The sequence below is a fragment of the Pantherophis guttatus genome, chromosome 3 (assembly GCF_059756535.1).
Source record: "Pantherophis guttatus breed Tessera chromosome 3, ASM5975653v1, whole genome shotgun sequence".
In the NCBI taxonomy this organism is placed as follows: Eukaryota; Metazoa; Chordata; class Lepidosauria; order Squamata; family Colubridae; genus Pantherophis; species Pantherophis guttatus.
The window spans coordinates 88,629,977-88,650,435 of record NC_142065.1 but is presented as its reverse complement, the minus strand read 5'-3'; the positions used below and the strand labels follow the sequence as shown (position 1 = coordinate 88,650,435).

Here is a 20,459-nt window from a genome sequence, read left to right as displayed (position 1 = left end):
CAGGATCTTTGCTTTTTTTTTCACCTCAAAGAGCATGTAATGAGGCTGACTATGATCCAAAGGGCTTAGGGCAGAGGAAGAGACAGTGACGGCGTTAAAAGCTTCTGACTTTGTTCTGTTTCTAATCAAATTCATTCTTTTTTCTTTGGTTCTGAATTCTTGTGACCCCTGATTTTGCTTTGTTCTACTCAGAAAAAAAGAAAAACTATACAGCGGGCTGCGGAAATTAATTTAGGCAACTTTTGACTTTTATTTTTTCAAAGATAGGATTGTGACTTCACTAATACTGAATCTGTTACTCAGCACAAAATCCCTTCTTGCAAAAACAACAACCCTATTTTCCCAAGATTTGGAATCCTACTCTCTCCCTTTCTTTCAGATTTTGGGAAGCACTCTTTCCCAGATTCATATTTACTATTGGAAATACATCTTTCTATTGTAGAGTTCTGTGAACATCCTTTGAAAATAAATCTAAAATTGTGAAAAAATGAGTAAGGGAGATTCTGTTCTAGTCAAGTTTTATTATAGGCTCTCCAGAAAGTATATATTATAGCATTTTTTTTCTTTTCAGTTTACCTCCTTCTCACCTCTTAATGTAGGGTGTGGAAGTTTACTTTAGAATGAGCGTTTCTAGAGGCTGGAATCTGTTTTAGGTTTGGCTTATAGTTGCTATAGGCATTTTAAAAGTTGCTATAATGTATGTAAAACAGGAATTGGATCATCAAATTTCACAAGAAAAAGGACAGGCTAGCAAAGACTAACCTCCCAACCTCACTTATGATTAATTCCACATCAGCTGCTGTCACATAATTTACTACATTAGCAGGTTAACATTAGTAGAAAATATTTTACAATTTTAATAATAATAATTTTGCAAAAGGGCAGCTTTACTTGGAAGATGATCTCTGGAGGGCTCGGGACAGGGGTTGTTCCTCTGTCCTGGTCCTATTAGATCTCTCAGCAGCTTTTGATACCATCGACCATGGTATCATGCTGCACTGGTTGGAGGGGTTAGGGGTGGGGGGGCACCGTGCTACGGTGGTTCTCCTTCCTCTCTGACCGGTCGCACTTTGTGTTGACGGGGGTCCAGAGGTCGACCCCAAGGCGCCTTGTATGTGGGGTGCCACAGGGGTTGGTCCTCTCACCCTTTCTGTTCAACATTTATGTGAAGCCGCTGGGTGAGATCATCCGTGGTTTCGGGGTGAAGTACCATCAGTACGCTGATGACACTCAGCTGTACATCTCCACCCCGGACCACCCCAATGATGCCCTTGATGTGATATCCCGTTGTCTGGAGGCCGTATGGATCTGGATGGGGAGAAACAGGCTCAAGCTCAACCCATCCAAGACCGAGTGGCTGTGGCTCCTGGCGTCCCGATATAGTCAGTTGGTGCCATCTCTGACTATTGGAGGCGAGTTGTTGGCCCCCACAGAGAGGGCTCGCAACTTGGGTGTCCTCCTGGATGCACGGCTGTCTTTAGAAGAACATGTGACGGCCGTGGCCAGGGGGGCTTTCTATCAGGTTTGCCTGATTCGCCAGTTGCGTCCCTTTCTGGATCGGGACTCCTTGCACACGATCACTCATGCTCTCATCACTTCCCATCTGGACTACTGTAATGGTCTCTACATGGGGCTCCCCTTGAAGAGCACCTGGAGGCTCCAACTGGTCCAGAATGCGGCCATGCGGGTGATTATGGGAGCATCATGGCGCTCCCATGTAACACCTCTCCTGCGTGAGCTGCACTGGCTCCTGGTGGTCCTCCGGGTGCGATTCAAGGTGTTGATGACCACCTTTAGAACGCTCCATGGCTTAGGACCTGGATATTTACGAGACCGCCTTCTGCCACTGAGAGCCTCCCACCGGCCAGTACGCTCCCACAGAGAGGGGCTCCTCCGGGTGCTGTCGGCCAAATAATGTTGACTAGTGCCCCCCAGGGGGAGAGCTTTCTCTGTGGGAGCACCTGCCCTCTGGAACGAGCTCCCCCCGGAGATACAGACGATTCCAGATCTACGTACTTTCCGTCGGGCCCTCAAAACTTTTTTATTTCATCATGCCAGGCTGGCCTAACTTTCCAATGGTGTAATTTTAATTTGAATTTTAAATGGGGGATTTTAACTGTCGGGCCAAATTGTTTAATATATTTTTAAATTGTTTTTAAATTTTGTATTCTATGTTTTTTACCTATGGCTGTTCACCACCCTGAGTCCTTCGGGAGAAGGGTGGTATATAAATTTAAATATTAAATTAAATTAAGAGCTTACCTCTTGTGATGATACATTTAACACCACGGACAACAACATCTGCCCATCCCAGATCTTTGGGAAGGTGGATAAAAATGCCAAATCTAGTCTAAATATCTGGCTGACTGTGTGATGAACAATAATAATAAGCAAAAATAAATAAATAAATAAACTGAAAACAGAAAATGACTGTGGCAAAAGAAAGCAGAGATAGTACCTTGTTTCCCCCAAAATAAGACATCCCCTGATAATAAGCCCAATCGGGCTTTTGAGCGCAAGGCAATAAGGCAAAGTGCTTATTTCAGGGTTCAAAAAAATATAAAACAGGGTCTTATTTTTAGGGAAACACGGTACCAACAATAATCTGCCTTGAGATTTTGGTGCAATCCCAAAACAACTGAAGAATCACTTGGACATCATTAGCATTAATAAAATCATCACTAGTCAATTGCAAAAGGCAGCATTACTTGGAACAGCTGACATCCTGTGGAGAGGCCTTTAACACCATCAAACAACATCTGCCTATCCCAGCTCCTTGGGAAAGACTTGATAGGTGAATAAAAATGCCAAATCCAGTCTCAACATCTGGTTGACTGTGCAATGAACCATAATAATGGCAGAATGGATACTTAAAATTCCTGGTTTACAAGTCCATTGTGCTTATAATACATCTGGAAGGTTCATAAAAAGATTTCAGATGTTATATGGAATGCTGAGAGCAGCTGATATGTAATACTACTATACTGTATGAGTAAATATACAACCTGCATGAGAATGTTGCAATTTCAGCAATAGGGAGCTTTCATAGAACACAGAAAATAACTCCACAAATGATTTACTCATTATATAAAGCCCAGATAGACTTCTCTCCCTCCACCAGCCTAGTTTTTAGAAAATGTTGATTTCTTCACATTAATTCATTTAACCTTCAACTCACATTTTGGCTGATCCTAACAAAAGTATTGTCCACCTTCATACATTTGTTTGCTTTGATTGATAATCAGCTATATTAAATTACAGTTAATCAGCATTAGTGGTTCTAGATATAAATGAATAAATCTAATTTTTGCAATGTTGATGATCATTAGTATTTATAGGAAGAAATTCTGTTTGATTTAGATGTTATTCCGCAGCTATCTTTTCTACAATGGAAAAAAACATAGAATACACAGAATTCATTTTGAATGCTTGAGGAAAAATACTCCGGAATGCATTTATGTATGTGAACAGTGAATTATATCTCATTGTTAATATATATTTCAATTCTCGGTGGCATTTTGATTTTAAAAAATATGTAGTGATGTTGTATTTAAAGTAGTTCAAACATGGTAAAAACAATAGAAAAGATTGGTTTTTTTCTGACATGTGGAATAATGTAATCTGATTATAGAATAACAAGGGAAATCATCAAGTACTTCCCTATTGGGGACAGAAAATTCTAATAGTACACTGGAAGTTGCTTCAGTGGTCACTCTTCAGTGCTTGGTTTCACACATTGCATTAAACCAGGGATGTCAAAGTCCAAAGTCCTACGGGCCAGATCCGGCCCTCAGGGTGGTTAGATCTGGGCCGTGAGGCCACCCTGGAAACAGCAAAGGACCAGCTTGCGGTGCCTCTGCCAGGGAAAACGGCAGCCCTCCCGAGCTCTGTTTTTGCTGGCAGAGGATTGCAGGAGGCCATTGCAGCCAAAAACGGAGCTTGGGAGCCCATTTTTGTTGGCAGAGTGCTTGGGCCACTACAGGCGGCCCCGACATGAGTGACATTGAGCTGGCCATGCCCATCCTGGCCACACTGACCCCGGTCCCCCAAGGTCAAACACAGCCCTGATGTGGCCCTCAATGAAATTTAGTTTGACACCCCTGCATTAAATTATAACATGTTCTCTTTTGCTCATGGAGATGTGTGAACACAGTCATTAGCATTCTCAGTAAACTGAGATACCACATCTTGTTCAACAAATGACAATTAAAATTATGATTTAGTTATCTGTGTTAACACTGCAATTGTACTGGTAGGGAATGTTCAGATTGTTATTTCACAGTAAACCTGTTTCTTTCTATGAACATACTTATAGGAATAAACATTTTCTGCATCATTTTAAATAGGAGCAGGGCTGTGGTTCAGTCACTAAGTCGTGTACAACTCTTTGCGACGCCATGGACTGCAGAACACCAGCCCCCCGGTTTTTCACTGTATCCCAGAGTCTGCCCAAATTTATGCCCATTGAATCAATGACACCATCTAGGTCTGGCGTCTCCCACTTATTCAAGATAGTAAAGACTGTTCTGTCCCTGTCTCACACACGCACACCAGCAGTCGACCAAGAGTTAAAAAAAACCAGAAGACAAGAATTTCCTTTGATAACAGAATTGGCAGCAACCCAGTGGCTGCTTGCCAAAAGTTTTTACTTACAAAGGGAGGTTTTTCTCCTCCGTCCGAAACATCAAAGTCCACAAAAGCCAAAGAATAGTCAAGTCCAGTCCAAAAATCAATCCAAGCAGAGCATATAACAAAGTTCCAGAAATGCAGAATGACTTGCTAGCTTTCAGTTTTGTTCGTCACAAGGCTTGACTGGCCACCACACCCCCTTTTATCCCCTGTGGGGTGTGGTCCAATGACTCAGCTTAATCTCTGGCACGCCTCTTCCTCTGCTGCGTGCGGTTATCTCTGCAACGCTGTCAGGGGTCCAGCCAAGACTCATCTCCATCGCTGTCCAACTGTGGCTGCTCTGAAGTGCGTGGCCCCTGGCCTATCTCTTGGCCTTCGGAGGACACCTGAGGCATTGCCAGAGAGGAGGGTCCTGGAGAGGGAGGCCTTGCCAACTCCTCTCCTTCACTTTCGGAGTCTTCTCCCTCTGATAAGACAGGCTTGGGGGTCGGAGTCACAACAAAGACTCTCGAAACTTAGAATTTCAAAAGGAACCTTTTATTGAACAGGGGTGATAGCAGGGCAAAAAGAAAGCAGGCTCTGAGGGGTTCTCAGGCCATGCAGTTAGAATAAAGGAATTAGAAACCCCTCCCAACAGTCCAATGTGGCTTCAGCCAATCCGCAGGTGCGACGATGTTATTGTACCGGCTGCTCTGAGAAAATGATAAGGGAACTTTCTCATGGTCATCTTCCGCCGGCTTTTGAGTGATGTAACCCACATGGCCCTCCCTCCCCTTACATTCCCCAAAAGGTGCAAAACATAAATTGCAGGATACAGAATACATAGGAAAGAAAGTAATAAGTAAATAAAATAATTAAAGTTGCCCCCTTCCCCTGAAGAAATGACAGATACAGAGATCTGACACCATCTAACCATCTCATCTTCTGCTGATCTCTTCTCCATTTGCCCTCAGTCTTTCAGAATAACAGGGTCTTTTCCAATGTCCTCTCGTCTCATTTGATGGCCAAAGTATTTCAGCTTCAGCTTCAGGGATCAAGGTATAATGTCTTAAATAATGCCCCAGGAATTTTGTTTAGATGCCAATGACTAAAATATATATAAACCCTTAACTCTTTGTTCTAAAAAAGATGAAATGTTCCAGTAAAGACTTGTAGGTTTTCATTCATGTGGTTTATTGAAGCGAGATCTGACTATGGATAAATATGTGTGTGAGAAAAGAATTACTCTGTTCAAGTAATCAGTTTTGAACAGCCAAAGCAATATTCATAAGCGAAGGTAATTAAAGTTAAAGAAATCTAAGGGTGACTTTAAAGTATTGTCTATTGCTTCTGGATAATTATTAGATTATAAGATCCAAATGCGGGAGAGGGTAATGAGAATAACTGTGAGTCAATTGCACCACTGTAAGTAAAATAAGATTAAAGTATTAATCTTCTCCACGCTCAATTAACTAGAGGATTAAATGCAAAACAAGTCATCAAAATATGGGGATTGATTCTTTCATTGTTTGTTTTTTAGTAGGCAAATAGAATCTTCATTAGTAACTTGCCTAACGTTAGGGGAAACTATTAATCATTTTTACTGCTCTTTGAAAGGGAGCTGAAGGCAGGTTGAACAAGAGATAGCAGTTTATGCTCCATCATACTTCCCAGTGTTGTATTTATTAAACATGTTTGTTTGATTTCAATACAAAAACGTAAGCTGAACTCCCATTCTCATTAAGAATGCAACAGTTAGAATTCTGAACTATCACAGCTGAATTCCAAGCACTAGTTTGGAAAAACATAGTTTATATTGTCTCAAGCAGGTTTGAGGCGGGTGGGAACTAGTAAAGGTTGCAGAAGAAGGAGGAGAAGAAAGTAAGAAAACAGATTCAAAATTCCACAAGTACCATAATTTCTTTAGTGAAGTTCCACCCTTGACTAGTTTAAATACAAATCTGCTGAACACGAGAAATATCTCCCAAAGCATTGTTAATTCATTTAAAAATAATAGCTTTGCAGTAAGTACTTCTGATTACAAATAATAGCCACAGTGCACCGCAGAATTTAACACTGTTGAGTTCATTACTGAGACTAGATGCAATCCATGTTTTAGTTAGACTAGCCTGCAATAATTTGTATTAGATGAAATGTTAGTTTCAGTTTATTATTTAACTTGAATTTATTCTCAGCCTATGCAGAGGTAAATGCACTTTGCTATTTTTTTTTTCATTTGGTCTAATGTGAGTCAGATGTTATGTGAAGTGTATTGGCAGTTCTTTGAATAATCATAGATCCTTGGACAATAAATAGATGTTGGACAACAAATAGTCATTGTAGATAGCATAGACTTTCTCAAAGATTTATTCTTGTAACTGTAGTTTGTCTGTTTATTTGCATCCCATCTTTATTATTTTTACAAATTACTCAAGGTGACAAACATACCCAATATACCTTCCTTCTCCTATTTTCCCTACAACAACCTTGTGAGGTGAGTTGGGCTCAGAGAGAGTGACTGGTCCCAGGTCATCCAGCTGGCTTCCTGTGGATACAGTTTAAAGGAGTAAAATTTAAGTTAGCCCATAAGTTAGCCCATAAGGGTTTACATAAAAATGAAATATCAGACATCCAGATTTGGCTGAATTCTCATTTTGCACTAATTTTTAATGTGTTCTTGCATAGATTTTTAGCAATAAATCAATTTAATTGAATCTTCATGTATGGACCTGGTTTTTCACGCCTGACAGGTTATTAGTTTTAAAGTTCTTCATGGCATGGGATCAGGTTATCTGAGGGACTCCTATGAGTCTGGCATATGACAGAGGGGCCATGCTGTGCCATGGTCTTACATTTGGTGGGTCCCAGGTATCAGGCCTTCTCTGCCATGGCACCCAAATTGTGGAACATTCTCTGAACATTTGGTTAGTTCCATCCCTTTTGATGTTCTGGAAATCCCTCAGGACCTGGTTATGCCACAAGGCCTGGGGGACCCAAGGAACTGGAGACTTGCTTAGATAGCTTCACTACTGAGATGCATGTACTCACCCACTTTCTGCTTGGGATTTGCCTATATTTTTAATTTTAATCATCTCCATGTTAATGCTGATTTTTGTAATTTTAAATAACTCAATTTTTATATTGAGTTTTTATATATGTATTCTTTTATCCTGTTTCCCCCAAAATAAGATATCCTCTGATAATAAGCCCAATTGGGCTTTTGAGTGCATGGCAATAAGCGCTTATTTCAGGGTTCAAAAAAATATAAGACAGGGTCTTATTTCAGGGGAAACACGGTACATATGAATATAAAAGAATATTTTATATATGTATTCTTTTTTTTTTTTACTGCCTATTATATGCCACCCAGAATTACATCTTGCAAGATGGGCAACTACCGTGTTTTCCCGAAAATAAGAACCTGTCATATGTTTTTGAACCCCAAAATAAGTGCTTGGTCTTGATTTCAGGGATGTGTTATTACTTTGGGGTGCGTGGAGCACGATGGGGCTCCTCTTGCCATCTTTACTGATTTCCAGCTCTGTCTCCCTAATCCTAACCAAAGGAAATGGCGGGGACCGGCTGGCACGCAGTTAAATATTTTCGGGGAGGGCTTATTTTTAGGGAGGGCTTATTTTTAGGGAGGGCTTATTTTAGGGGCAGCTTATTTTTAGCGCATGCGCTCAAAAGCCTGATTGGGCTTATTATCAGGGGATGTCTTATTTTAGGGAAAACAGGGTATATAGATTTTATTAATAAATAAATGAATGAATGAATCATAATGTTTGCTGTTTTGGTTTAAGGTATTATGTGAATCTGACTATAGTAATTTCTGACTTAACATATTTTAAAAACATAGGCAATTGTGTTTTGTCACACCAGATCCCTTGGTTTGGTGCATTGTATAAACTTGTACATTCAGATGATATAGAATGGAATGGTACAGTTTATCTCTAGTGCCAATTTCTATGCTTACAGTTGAAAATCTGTTTAGTAGCTGTATGTGTTTAGAAATACCCATGGAATACTCTCTCCATGCTGTCAGAAGCTCTGGAAAATAGTTCAATAGTTGCCTATTGAACTAAAAAAAGAAAAGGCAGGGATATGTAACCCTGCCTAACTCCTTGCATGTGTTTTTGTGGGTCATGTTATTGGGAACCTAAATTATGGCTGCTAGGAATTGTAATTATCTACCCATTCGTTTGTTTGTTTGTTTGTTTATTCATATCAGCGTTTCTCAACTTTGGAAGCATGAAGATGTGTGGACTTCAACACCCAGAGTTTCCCAGATAGCCATGCAGGCTGGGGAATTCTGGGAGTTGAAGTCCACACATCTCCAAACTGCCAAGGTTGAGAAATGTTGGTTTATATGATTTATATCTCTGCCCATCTCACATAAGTGACTGTGGGTGGTTTACAAGATTAAAACACAGAAAAACGTTCAACAAAAAACTCCCAGTTTAGCCCAAGAATAAACAATAGCCCCACTCACAGAAAAACACATCAATAACAGAACTCATCTATCCACTTGATCCAACTGCCTGAGGAAATAATCAAGGCTTCAATGGCTTGCAAAATGTTCTCTTATTTTATGTCTGCAAAAAAAGGCCATGATCCCACAAAATCAAATCATTTTAATACTATGGGATTTAATGGAAAGTATTTTTTTTCCAAAATATACTGGGGGAGTTAAAGTTTTCTTCATTTTGATTTGGTTGTGCTCCCAACTTTTTTTTTTTTTAAAAAAAGTTGTGTGAATTAATAATAAATATCTAAAACCTCATTTATTTCAATAAGAAGGTTGTCGTCATAGGTTTAAATCAGCATCTCTCAGCCTGGTAGTTTCCACATAGATTGAACTACAACTCTCCAAATTGCCAGATAGAGTTTATTAATTTATTGAGTCCATGCAGTCGGTTATTAAATATGCTACTACTTTTCACTAGCCATAAATGCATATACTTTATGTCATCACTATTTAAACTCTGAATGTTTTTTTGTTTATGGAAGGAGCCATCAGAAGTATCTATCTAGTCATTATAGCCTGATAATATATGAATAGTATTGTTTCCATCTATTACATCACAATAAGGTAGTTTCAGCCTCGGTTTATGATTCGTGCAATCACGTTGCACGTCAGGGTTTAAAAGCATTTGGCTCTTGCCCCAAAATGACTTCATCTCACTTTAAATCTCTTTATTTGTTTGTAACAAAGCTATTAACAAGCTGTGCCGGAGCCACAACAGACAAGAGATAAATTACTAAAATAAATTAACAGGTGCTGCAGAATAATTAAACCCGTATTAGGTGTATCTCACTTAACCAAGCTTGCTTTGTAAAGAAGAAGGATTCTTTTTCATTACACCCAGTGACCTGTAATGGTTGCTAATTTATAATCTTATGTTTCCCTGGCAGGGTGATATCCAGCAGATGCTGATCGTTGGTGATCCCAGAGCAGCATATGATTACTGTGAGCACTACAGCCCAGACTGCGATTCTCCTGTGCCCAATGCTCCCCAGGCTCAAGAACCTCAAGTGGATGAAGTAAGCAATGAGTCATTTTTTAAAAAATTAGAAATATACCTACTTTTGCAGATGTGTATATACTTTTGCAGGTATGTTGCATTCATGCTATTATGGAAGACTGACCTGGAGCTAAATGCCTCCCAATCTGAGTGAGAGAGAGAGTGTGAGAAAGTCAAATGTTGCCTCTCTATCCTGTCATACATGCATCTTTAATTTATACACAGACCATATAAGGCTGCTTTTCTGAATAAATTCAAGACCCTCCTTCATTTAAATGGACAGAAATGTAATTTTTATGGGATATTGGAATGCTGGAAATAATAAGGAAACAAGGATACGTTCTCTTAACTGAGGCCAGCTCACTAAAGAGAGAGACTCCCATGTCTGTGAGCAACATTTCCAAATATGATTGAGACACAATACTTCTCAGTGAAATGGAACCATCTCATATAGTAGAAAGAAAAGTTTAGAAGGCACTGGCAAGAGAAAGCTCTTAACTCTCGCCAACGCATTCTTCCTGATTGTAAGCCGACTTCCAGACAATCTCTCTGCCTTCTTTGACATTTTTATAGAGTCTTCCCATAGACATTCATTCATTCGATTCCTGCTCCATTTCTGGATTTTGTCACGGTGTATTAAAAAAAAAAATACTGATTTTTCCCAAAACAGTCCTTGCTTTTCTCCCACTGAGCCCTAAATGTAATCGCCAATCTTACAAAATAAGAACTGAAAAAGATAGAGAAATGCTAGTTGCAAATGCTGTTCCAACTTGACTTTCTATGCTTGTTTAAAAGGCTAACAAATTTGTGGAATAAGGATATGGCTAAGTTTATTAGATGCATGGAGGATTTTGAAAAAATTGCTATCTGATAACCCCATTGATTATAATGTACTAGTTAGATGTTTGATATTATAGTCTTTAACTAGTTTGGAGTTCAGTATATATCCAGTCTGAGTAGGCTTTATATTTAAGGCTAAACAGGCACACTGCTTGCTTTATCTCTGAAGTCATGGGTGGCAGATTTTAGTGAGGGTGGACTTTCCTTCCTTCTTGTCTGTCTGCCTGCCTACTCTGTCCATGAAATCAGATACATCTTATATTTATTTCTACAGTATTTCCCATTAGCCCACAGGACAAAGATGAGAGAAAGGTGAATAGTGTAAAAGATCTTTGCAATGGAAGCAATTAAGATCACAAATACTAAATTTTCTCTTTATCTAAAGAGATAATTTTACCCAATCTAAAGTTTCTAAGGATTGAAACTGGGGGTGGGGTTGCATGCAGTGTATGAAATTTTCCAATAACCTATGCTTTTTGTCCATGTAAATCTGGGGTGGGTTTCACTTACCTTTGCTACTGGTTTGCATGCGCAGAATGTGCGCAGAGCGTATTTGATGAAGTCTGGGCAGGTGGGCGGAGCCTCCTGCCGCCGCTACCGGTTCACTTGAACCGGGGCGAACCGGTAGCAACCCACCACTGATGTGAATACTTATAAGATATTACAGTTGGCCCAAGAAAAATAGAAACATGATCATTTCTTTGTATTCTTGTTTACAGCAATTTTGATTGTGATTAATTGATTTTGCAACCTGTCAATTTTATGAACCTTACTTTTGCGATTTAAACCTTTATTTTGAGATTTAAAAAAATATTTAATGTATATTTAAAATTTATATTTCAAATGTGTTTAAGAAATATTTTTAAACAGGTGTTCAGAGTGACAAGCAATAATATCTTTAGACCACAAAAGAGAAAGAGAATTTGCATTTTCAAATTATGACTTTGATTCATTTTGTACTTGAACATCTCTATGACCTGCTCTCTTTGGACTCCTCAGGAGCCACAAAGAATTGAAATGGTAAAGCTTCTATTTTGTATTTTTGATTATTATATGACTGATGAAAAGTTGGGACTGCTCTAGATTGAATTAGAAGCTTCATTGCGTGTGGTAGGAACCTAATCTTTTGAGCTATTCAACAGTCTGTGCTTAGGATTCAAAATATCTTAAGGATTTGCGGTGATTTGAGTTTGCTAGACAATCTGATGCTACTATTCTGCCCACACTTTCAGGTTTTGTTGCTAACAATTTAGCATCCATACCACGGATTAGGTTTTAGTATCTCAAGGATTTAATAATCCTTTAGTAATATCATTATTATTTATTACATGCCTATTCTCCCTTTCATTAACAAAAATTTCATAATCAATGTAATAAAAATACAATAGAGAAAAAAAACAATAAAACCAATTTATAAACATAAAAACCATAATTAAGGCAGGGCAGCACTGAGATAGACAGAGAAAAATCATGGAAAGGTTAGGCAAGTGCTTTCCATTCAAATACAATATTTAATGGTTGCTCAGGAAGATCTTCAGAATAAAAGTGGACATCAAGAAAAGAAGATATTTCCCATAAACCTTTATGCAATGGCATTCCCCATCGGAGAATGCCAAACCCCTAAACAGTAGCTAACTAAATACAGGCAAAAGAACTGACAGCAAAATATACGAGGATTAGACTGAGCTCCATTGGAATATCTACGAACTGTTTGTGAGCTTATAAATCAATAGGAACACCATGTGTTGTACTGCTACTACTACTAAGTAGTCCTCAAATTACAACCATTCATTTAGCATCCGTTTGAAGTTGCAGCGGCATTGAAAAAATTAATTACTACTGGTTCTAGCACTTATAACCATTGCAACATCCCCGTGGTCAAGGACTATCTGCATTATAATTTTGAATGCATCTTAAGAGTTGAGGCTATCTCTTCTTCTGAAGGTTATGAAAACTCTCAGTACTGACTTTTGTCAACATTCTCTTTTCATTGTTCAGATACATTAAGCTAAGTCAAGACAAATCATATCACCGTACTCCCAACTTGGGAGTCAGAGATGGGGAAAAAAACGTACATTCTGGCCTTCTCCGAACTAGATTGTCCCTTCTAGTATGTACATATAAGCAAGATTGAAAATGCCTCCTAAACAAAAGGCTTCAGTTCTTTGCTTGGAACATAATCCCACCACTCAATAAATCTCCATACCTTGACTGAAGAAATTGATCTCCAAAGGGAAGTCTGCTTCATTTGTTTTGGCTTGGCCCTAGTTGCAGGGAACATCTGAAAGAAAGCAAACACATGTTTAAATTAAAAGTGTTTTATGGAAGGAAGAACCAAAGGAAGTCTAGCTATATTTTCTAAGGGACTTATTGCACTTTCCCCCCCTTATTAATATACTTTTCCTTTTATCCCAAATCCTGCTGCCTTATTAGAGCTATTTCCCCCTAGAGACATAGTTCATATGAGACACTCTTTTAATATCTGACACAAAGGATGTGCATGAATTAGATATATTATCCTTAGTAAAGATAATAAAACGGTCTAGTTAGGAGAGCATTTCAGTGTATTTCCTGAAAGCAATTACAACAATGTCATCCATAAATATTTCAGTAACCTTTGATTCTTATACAGTCTTTGGGAACTGACCTCTTCTAACCTCAAATTATTTAACGTGATAACAATTTGTGCCTTTGAGTCAAATTACATGCAGCAGTGTAGAAAGAGCCCTTTCTTTCAGAAATGCTTTGGAATTCCTTCACTGGGGCAAATGTGGGGGGATGGGAGAACCTCAACAGTGTTGTCAACAAGTCATTTTAAAGACTAAATGCACTGGATGATGTCATGTACTAATATGCATTAAGACAGGGAAATGCCTTAAAGAGAGAGAGCCAACCTAGAACTAAGGACAAATTTCCTGACAGTGAGAACAGTTAATTAGTGGAACGACCAGCACTGAAGGTTTTAAAGAAGAGACTGGACAGACACTTGTCTGAAATGGTATAGGGTCTCCTGCTTGAGCAGGGGGCTGGACTAGATGACCTCCAAGATCCCTTCCAACTCTGTTACTGGGCCGCAGCATGCCAGAAACCAGGCCGCGTATACAAGTGAAGTTCCATCCATAGGATGCAGGCAGCATGCGAAACCATGACCCCTGTGGTCCACAGAAAACCTCTCTTCATTGAACCGGTCCCTAGTGCCCAAAGGTTTGGGGGGGCGGGTACTGGTATAATGTTTCCTGCTTGAGCAGAGGGTTGGACTAAAAGACCTCCAAGGTCCCTTCCAACTCTATTAATCTGTCTTTGGCCAGACTAGCATCAACCTAATTCAATGAACTCCGTCCAGAGATTGTCAGAATCAGAAATATTTCCAGAAGTCGACAGCATTTAGTTTTTACGGTCTTTAAATAGGATTTCTTCATAGTAAGATATTCTACTCTGAAAGCAATCCCTAAAACAATTGCTTCTTCTTTGGAATTATAGTAATAGCGTCCATTCAAGTTAGGAGGTAGACAAATTATGCAGTGCTTCTCTATGTCCTTCATTACCACCTTTGCCATTTAGTGATACCTTTTATAGTGCCTTTAATAGGACGTGAAAATCAGCCTCCTTTGGATTTGAGATATTTGTTGCATGATTTATTGATGCATGAATCATTCAACATGTTCAAGTACCAACATACATTTACATTTTTAATATAAATAGGAGATCCTAATTGCAACTTGAATTTTTTGAGGTTTGCAACCTTATAAGGATAGACTCTGACCGGGAGCCACCCAGAGGTGGTTGAAAGATGGGCAACTATATAAATGTTTTATATAGCAAGCAAGCAAATAGCCATTTACAGATTGATCAGAGCAATATGGATTAAGAAGATTCTCATTAGAAATCATAATGTTGGAATTGCTTAAAACAAGTATGTATTCATATTAAAACACATTTGCAGTAATTGCTCTCCCCATTTAGGGGGAGGGCAGGGGGTATGTGAATAATTAGTAGATACTGGAAACGGAGCACTCTTTTTTCTTCATCAACTTCCAATAAATGATGGAATGATTGCCAATATGGCCTATTTTAGATAGTTTAATTGATCCATTCATTTATCATTACTTTTTCTCTTTCTTTAGGAAGGATTTAATAAGCTCCTCTCTCAGTATTCCTTCAAACTCAAAAGTTGATTAAATCATCAGAATATAATTTTCTTTTTGAGAATTTTAGAAAAAAAATACACATCCAGTACAAAAACAGATTTCGTTTTCTACTCAGAATATGTCATATAAGTCCGTTTCCTCCTTTTTTTTAGCCATGAGCTGATGCTTCTAGAATGCAGTTAATGAAGAAAACAGTCATTTTCACTGGAGCTGCATAATGATTAAGTTGTATAATACAAATGTGCTTCTCTCGGGTAAAAGGAGGCATGAATTCACAGTGGAAAGATTATATTACCTCAAGCAACGCAAGGATTTATTCATTTCATTCCTGAACTTGTATCAAAACACTCGTCCATGTGCAATAATCATTACAAATGGATCTTTACCAGTTGGACCTAACTCTGTTGTAACTTCAGACATTCTACAGAAAGAAATGTTTTTTTCCCCTAGACTTTAACTCACTGTGGACATTCTGTCTTTTGAGTTCAATCTAGACCCAGGCTGGGCCTCTAGGGCTTCTTGACTTTTGACAATCTATGATTGTTGTTTTTCAGATCATAGAAATCATTTTCAACCACAATTGCTTCTGTAACAAATGGAATACTTGTCAGTTAGATCAAATTTCCTGTTATTGGTATGTTCAAGGATTTGGGAATGAATGTTTTCTCAGATACCAATCAACCTTGGTGTAAAACTTCTTGATGCTTATTCTAGGTTAATGTAAACAACATTAGGGAAGAAGATATTTGAATCTACCAACAACATTGAATGCTGCTTCATTTTGATCTTTTCATGTAGAAAGCAATAGCAATAATGCTTAAACTTCTATACCACTTCACAGTACTTTACAGCCCTTTCTAAGCGGTTTACAGAGTCAGCATATTGCCCCCAACAATCTGGGTCCTCATTTTATCAACCTCGGAAGGATGGAAGACTTGAGCCGGTGAGACTTGAACTGCCGAACTGCTGGCAGCCGGCAGTCAGCAGAATTAGCCTGCAGTACTGCATTCTAACCATTGCACCATGGCGCAGAAAAGGCACCAAAAAGCAAATAAATAGCAAAAGTCTGTCATTATGAAAGTACCCCTATCTAACTTTGCTAAATCCTTATAGTGCTGATATGGCTGCTTTATTGCCATTTCTTCATTTGATCTTTCCTGCTTGTTCATAATTATTATTCATTGAATGATAATTGATTACTAATTGCATAGGTAACAAGATACTTCTTTCTTATGATTACTATTTATATTACAGTTTTAGATTGAATTTTCCCCAATAAGTGTTCCTTCTATGCATTCTGTCACCCCATTCCCTAGGCTTCTCTCCCAAGTTTTCCCCTATGTCTTTTGGGAGAGAAAGATACTTGAGCTAGAGAAGCAGTGGTGGGATTCAGCCAGTTCGCACCACTTGGGAGAACCGGTTGTTAACTTTCTGAACAGTTTAGCAAACTGGTTGTTGGAAGAAATCATTAGGGCAGAGAACCAGTTGTTAAATTACTTTAATCCCACCACTGTAGAGAAGGCATCATTATCTTGATAGAAGCTACACTGTCTAGTTAAAGCAGGGTCCTCAGCTTGGCTGGGGAATTCTGGGAATTGAAATCTGCAAAACTTAAACATGCCAAGGTTGTGAAACACTGAGTTAAGGCATCTGCATAATATACATTCTTGTATCTTTTTTATAACTGCTGACCAAATTGTCTAGAATGAGAGACTCATTAAAGTTTTCATCTACAGCCTCAGTAGAGTTTATTGTTTTTGAAGTTTAGTTCCATTGACTTTTTATGACCAATTAGTGCAGGTTATGATTTGGGAATGGATTTAGAATGAGTTTAATATTTATCATTTCTTAGTAGTTGTGAAAGAAAGAAATAATTATTTTACTTTTGAAAGATAATATTGGTACTATACATATAATTATATTAATGTAGTGACCCTTGAGAATTGTCCTTGAGTTTCTGCATTCACTGAATTAATGCTGGCACAGAGCCACATGGAAATTCATCAGCCTGTTCTCCTTATCCTCCAACATTGGAGAAGGGGGTAGGGGGATACAAATACATATGAAATGTTTTCAGAAACTATTCATAAAAATAACTCAAATAGAAAAGATATATTTTTTTAAAAAAGAATAAACTGCTTATTTGTATGCCTGATGCAATTTGTAATAATTGCGAAGAATGCCATTAAATGTAAGGAATTTAGCCTGAAAGCATTCACTTATAAAAATGCTTGGTTTGCTAAAATTTGAGGGAGTGGGTGCACATAACCAGAATAAATATTTGGAGATGGAGAATAATTTCTTAAGTATATAAGCTAAATTTGTCATAAAAATAAAGTATGCAACCTTTACTGATTAGTATCATGGCAAATAAGTATCCATGAATAATAATATGGCATCAATAAAGGAGGATTGAAATGAGGGGTGCTTGGTGCTCCCTGAGCTTGCTTATTTTCTTGCAGACATTTCATTACCTAAGCTAGGTAACATCTTCATATTGTTGTTGATGTTACCTAGTTTGGGTTATGAAACATCTGCAGTAAATAAGCAAGCTCAGAGAGCACCAAGAGCCTCTCAATAATATGGCATAGTCTGATTTAGTTTCTGTGCTCTAATTTAAATTTCCTATTCTGGGTACCCTCCAGTCAAGTAGATTTCAACTCTGCAATCCCCAGTAATGACCATGCTGGGTAGAATTCTGAAAGTTGAAGTCCACACATCTAGAAGACATCCAGCTGGGAAACTTTATCATCAGACTGGCTTCATTGGGAATATAATTTCATACATGGCATTCCTAAAATACGGTCCAAATACTACAAAGATTCTCCAAAGCACCTGAAGGTAGGACAAGAAGCAATGGATGGGAACTTATCAAAGAGAGATCCGACCTAGAACAAAGGAGAAATTTTCTGACAGTGAGAACGATTAATTAGTGGAATGGCTTGACTGCAGAAGTTGTGGATGCTTCAACATTGGAGGTTTTTAAGAAGAGATTGGACAAACATCTGTCTGAAATAATAGAGTTTACTGCTTGACCAAGGCATTGGACTAAAAGATCTCCAAGGTCTCTTTCAACTTGTTATTCTGTTCTGTTCTGCTCTCCACCTGACTCATCATGATCTTCTAGAACCAATTAACCAATTGGTTAAAAGCATTAACCAATGCTTTGCTCAGTGAAACAGTGAGAATGTGAATGATTATGAAATTTGATCAATTGGAAATAAACAGTTTATAGATCAGAAATATTGTTTTGGTTGGCTGTGAGTCAGAGAAAAGACAAGAGAAATCACATCAGCAATTTTTTTCTCTCTCTCTATTTTTTTCTCTAGAGAATATCTGAGTAGAGATAGAAGGATTTCTCTTGCTCCCCTCCCTCATTTCCAAGCCAAACCTTTTCCCTTGACCTCATGGATATATTTGTGGCACAATCTGGTCTTTAAACTAGATTAAGTTCATTACCTAATCTATTTTCCAAAGCACCTGAAAACAGGACAATGGATGGAAACTAATCAAGGAGAGAACTAAACCTAGAAATAAGGAGAAATTTCCTGACATTGAGAACAATTAATCTGTAGAATGGCTTGCCTCCAGAGGTTGTGGGTGCTCCAGCATTGGAAGTTTTTAAGAAGAGATTGGACAGCCTCTTGTCTGAAATGGCATAGTGTTTCCTTCTTGAGCTGGGGGTTGGATTAGAAAACCTCGAAGGTCCGTTCCTGTTATTCTGTTACTACTCTGAATAGTTATTCCAAACAATATTGTCAGAAATGGCCCCTTTCTTACTTGCTTTGTGCCTAAATAAGTGGTGAAACTAGCACACAGAATTTTTAAAAGAAAAACTAGTGAAAGAAAATCTTTGGATAACATTAAAATGGTTTCCAAGTGAAATTTATGGTTGAGCTTATGGTATATAATTTCATCCTTAATGTAGGATGAATATATAATATATCTAGATTGTTCACTCTAGTTCTCAGGAGATAGTAGGATGTACATTAAATCAAATCATCAATAATGTGTTCAGTATTTTTGCTCCCACCCTTTCATAAACTTGGCAGTAGTTCAGGCCCATTTTTCACATTTGGCAAATGAACTGATGACGTTTCTTCTGGGCTGTACCAATTCAGTGTAGAAAGGGTAGGGTGACTTGAGTTAGTGTTCCTCTTGGCAAAGAAATAAATGTGGGGTCCTTGATGATAGTTTTTTCTGGTTGGAAAGATATTATTTTTTCCTGAAATCTACTTTTGCATGCATATAATTATATTTATATTATTCTAGTTTTTGGTGCAGAGGATAATTCAGTTACATGAGCAGTAACAGCCATCTGAAATGGTACAAGTTCAGAAAGTAGCTATTTCAACACCCAGACCTTATAGTATGTGTATATGACTTTATAAAGCCAATGTAATCTGTGATCAAATACAAGACTTTATGAGTCTTGGATAATGCTTCTGCTCTTTCTCTTCCTTTCCCAGGAGAAGAAAAAGAATGAAACAGCTATCCAGGAGAGGCTCCAGAAGTAATCCTCTGGCTGTCTCATAGTTTAGAAATTCCAATACAAAATGACTGCTCAAGTTTTTCTTTTCAGCAACTGTTATCAGAGAATTATGAAGTGGAGAGTGTGTATGAGAGAGATTTTTAGAAGGGAGAACTGCCTATCTTTTTTCCAAAAAAGTAAAAGTTCACCCACCTTTAGCTTCAGAGTTCTGAAATGTAAGGTCCTCCAAACTTGTTTCAGTGTATGTTACTGCTTAAAAGGAAAGAGATTTCAAATCCCTGAAAAGAAATGTATTTATTTATATATACATATTTATTTGGAAGAAGAGCAGCAAAAATGATTAGGGGGCTAGAGGCTAAAACGTATGAAGAACAGTTACAGAATTGGTTTATCTAGTCTAATGAACAGAAAGATTACAGGGGACATGATCTGAGGTGGGTTTCAGCAGGTTCTGACCAGTTCTGGAGAACCAGTAGCGGAAATTTTGAGTAGTTCGGAAAACCGGTAGTAAAAATTCTGACTGGCCCCACCCCCCTGCTTCCCAAGTCCCAGCTGATCGGGAGGAAATGGGGATTTTGCAGCATCCTTCCCCTGGATTGGGGAGGGAATGGAGATTTTACAGTGTCCTTCCCCTGCCATGCCCACCAAGCCACGTCCACCAAGCCATGCCACGCCCACCAAGCCACGCCCACAGAACCTGTAGTAAAAAAAATTGAAACCCACCATTGGACATGATGACACTGTTCCAATATTTGAGGAGCTTCTACAAAGATGAGGGGTCAAACTATTTTCCAAAGCACCAAAAGGCAAGATAAGAAACAATGGATCGAAACTAACCAAGGAGAG

The 20,459-nt window shown here is 38.4% G+C and overlaps 1 protein-coding gene across 1 annotated transcript in view; it reads left to right on the top strand.

Annotated features, from left to right (window-relative positions):
• The window catches only part of COL11A1 (collagen type XI alpha 1 chain), a 274,990-nt gene that overhangs the window by 69,359 nt on the left and 185,172 nt on the right, over positions 1–20,459 (top strand). Inside the window, exon 5 of the mRNA XM_060690063.2 lies at positions 10,024–10,152. Coding sequence (XP_060546046.2) covers positions 10,024–10,152 — 129 coding nt within the window. The remainder of the gene's footprint in view (positions 1–10,023; positions 10,153–20,459) is intronic.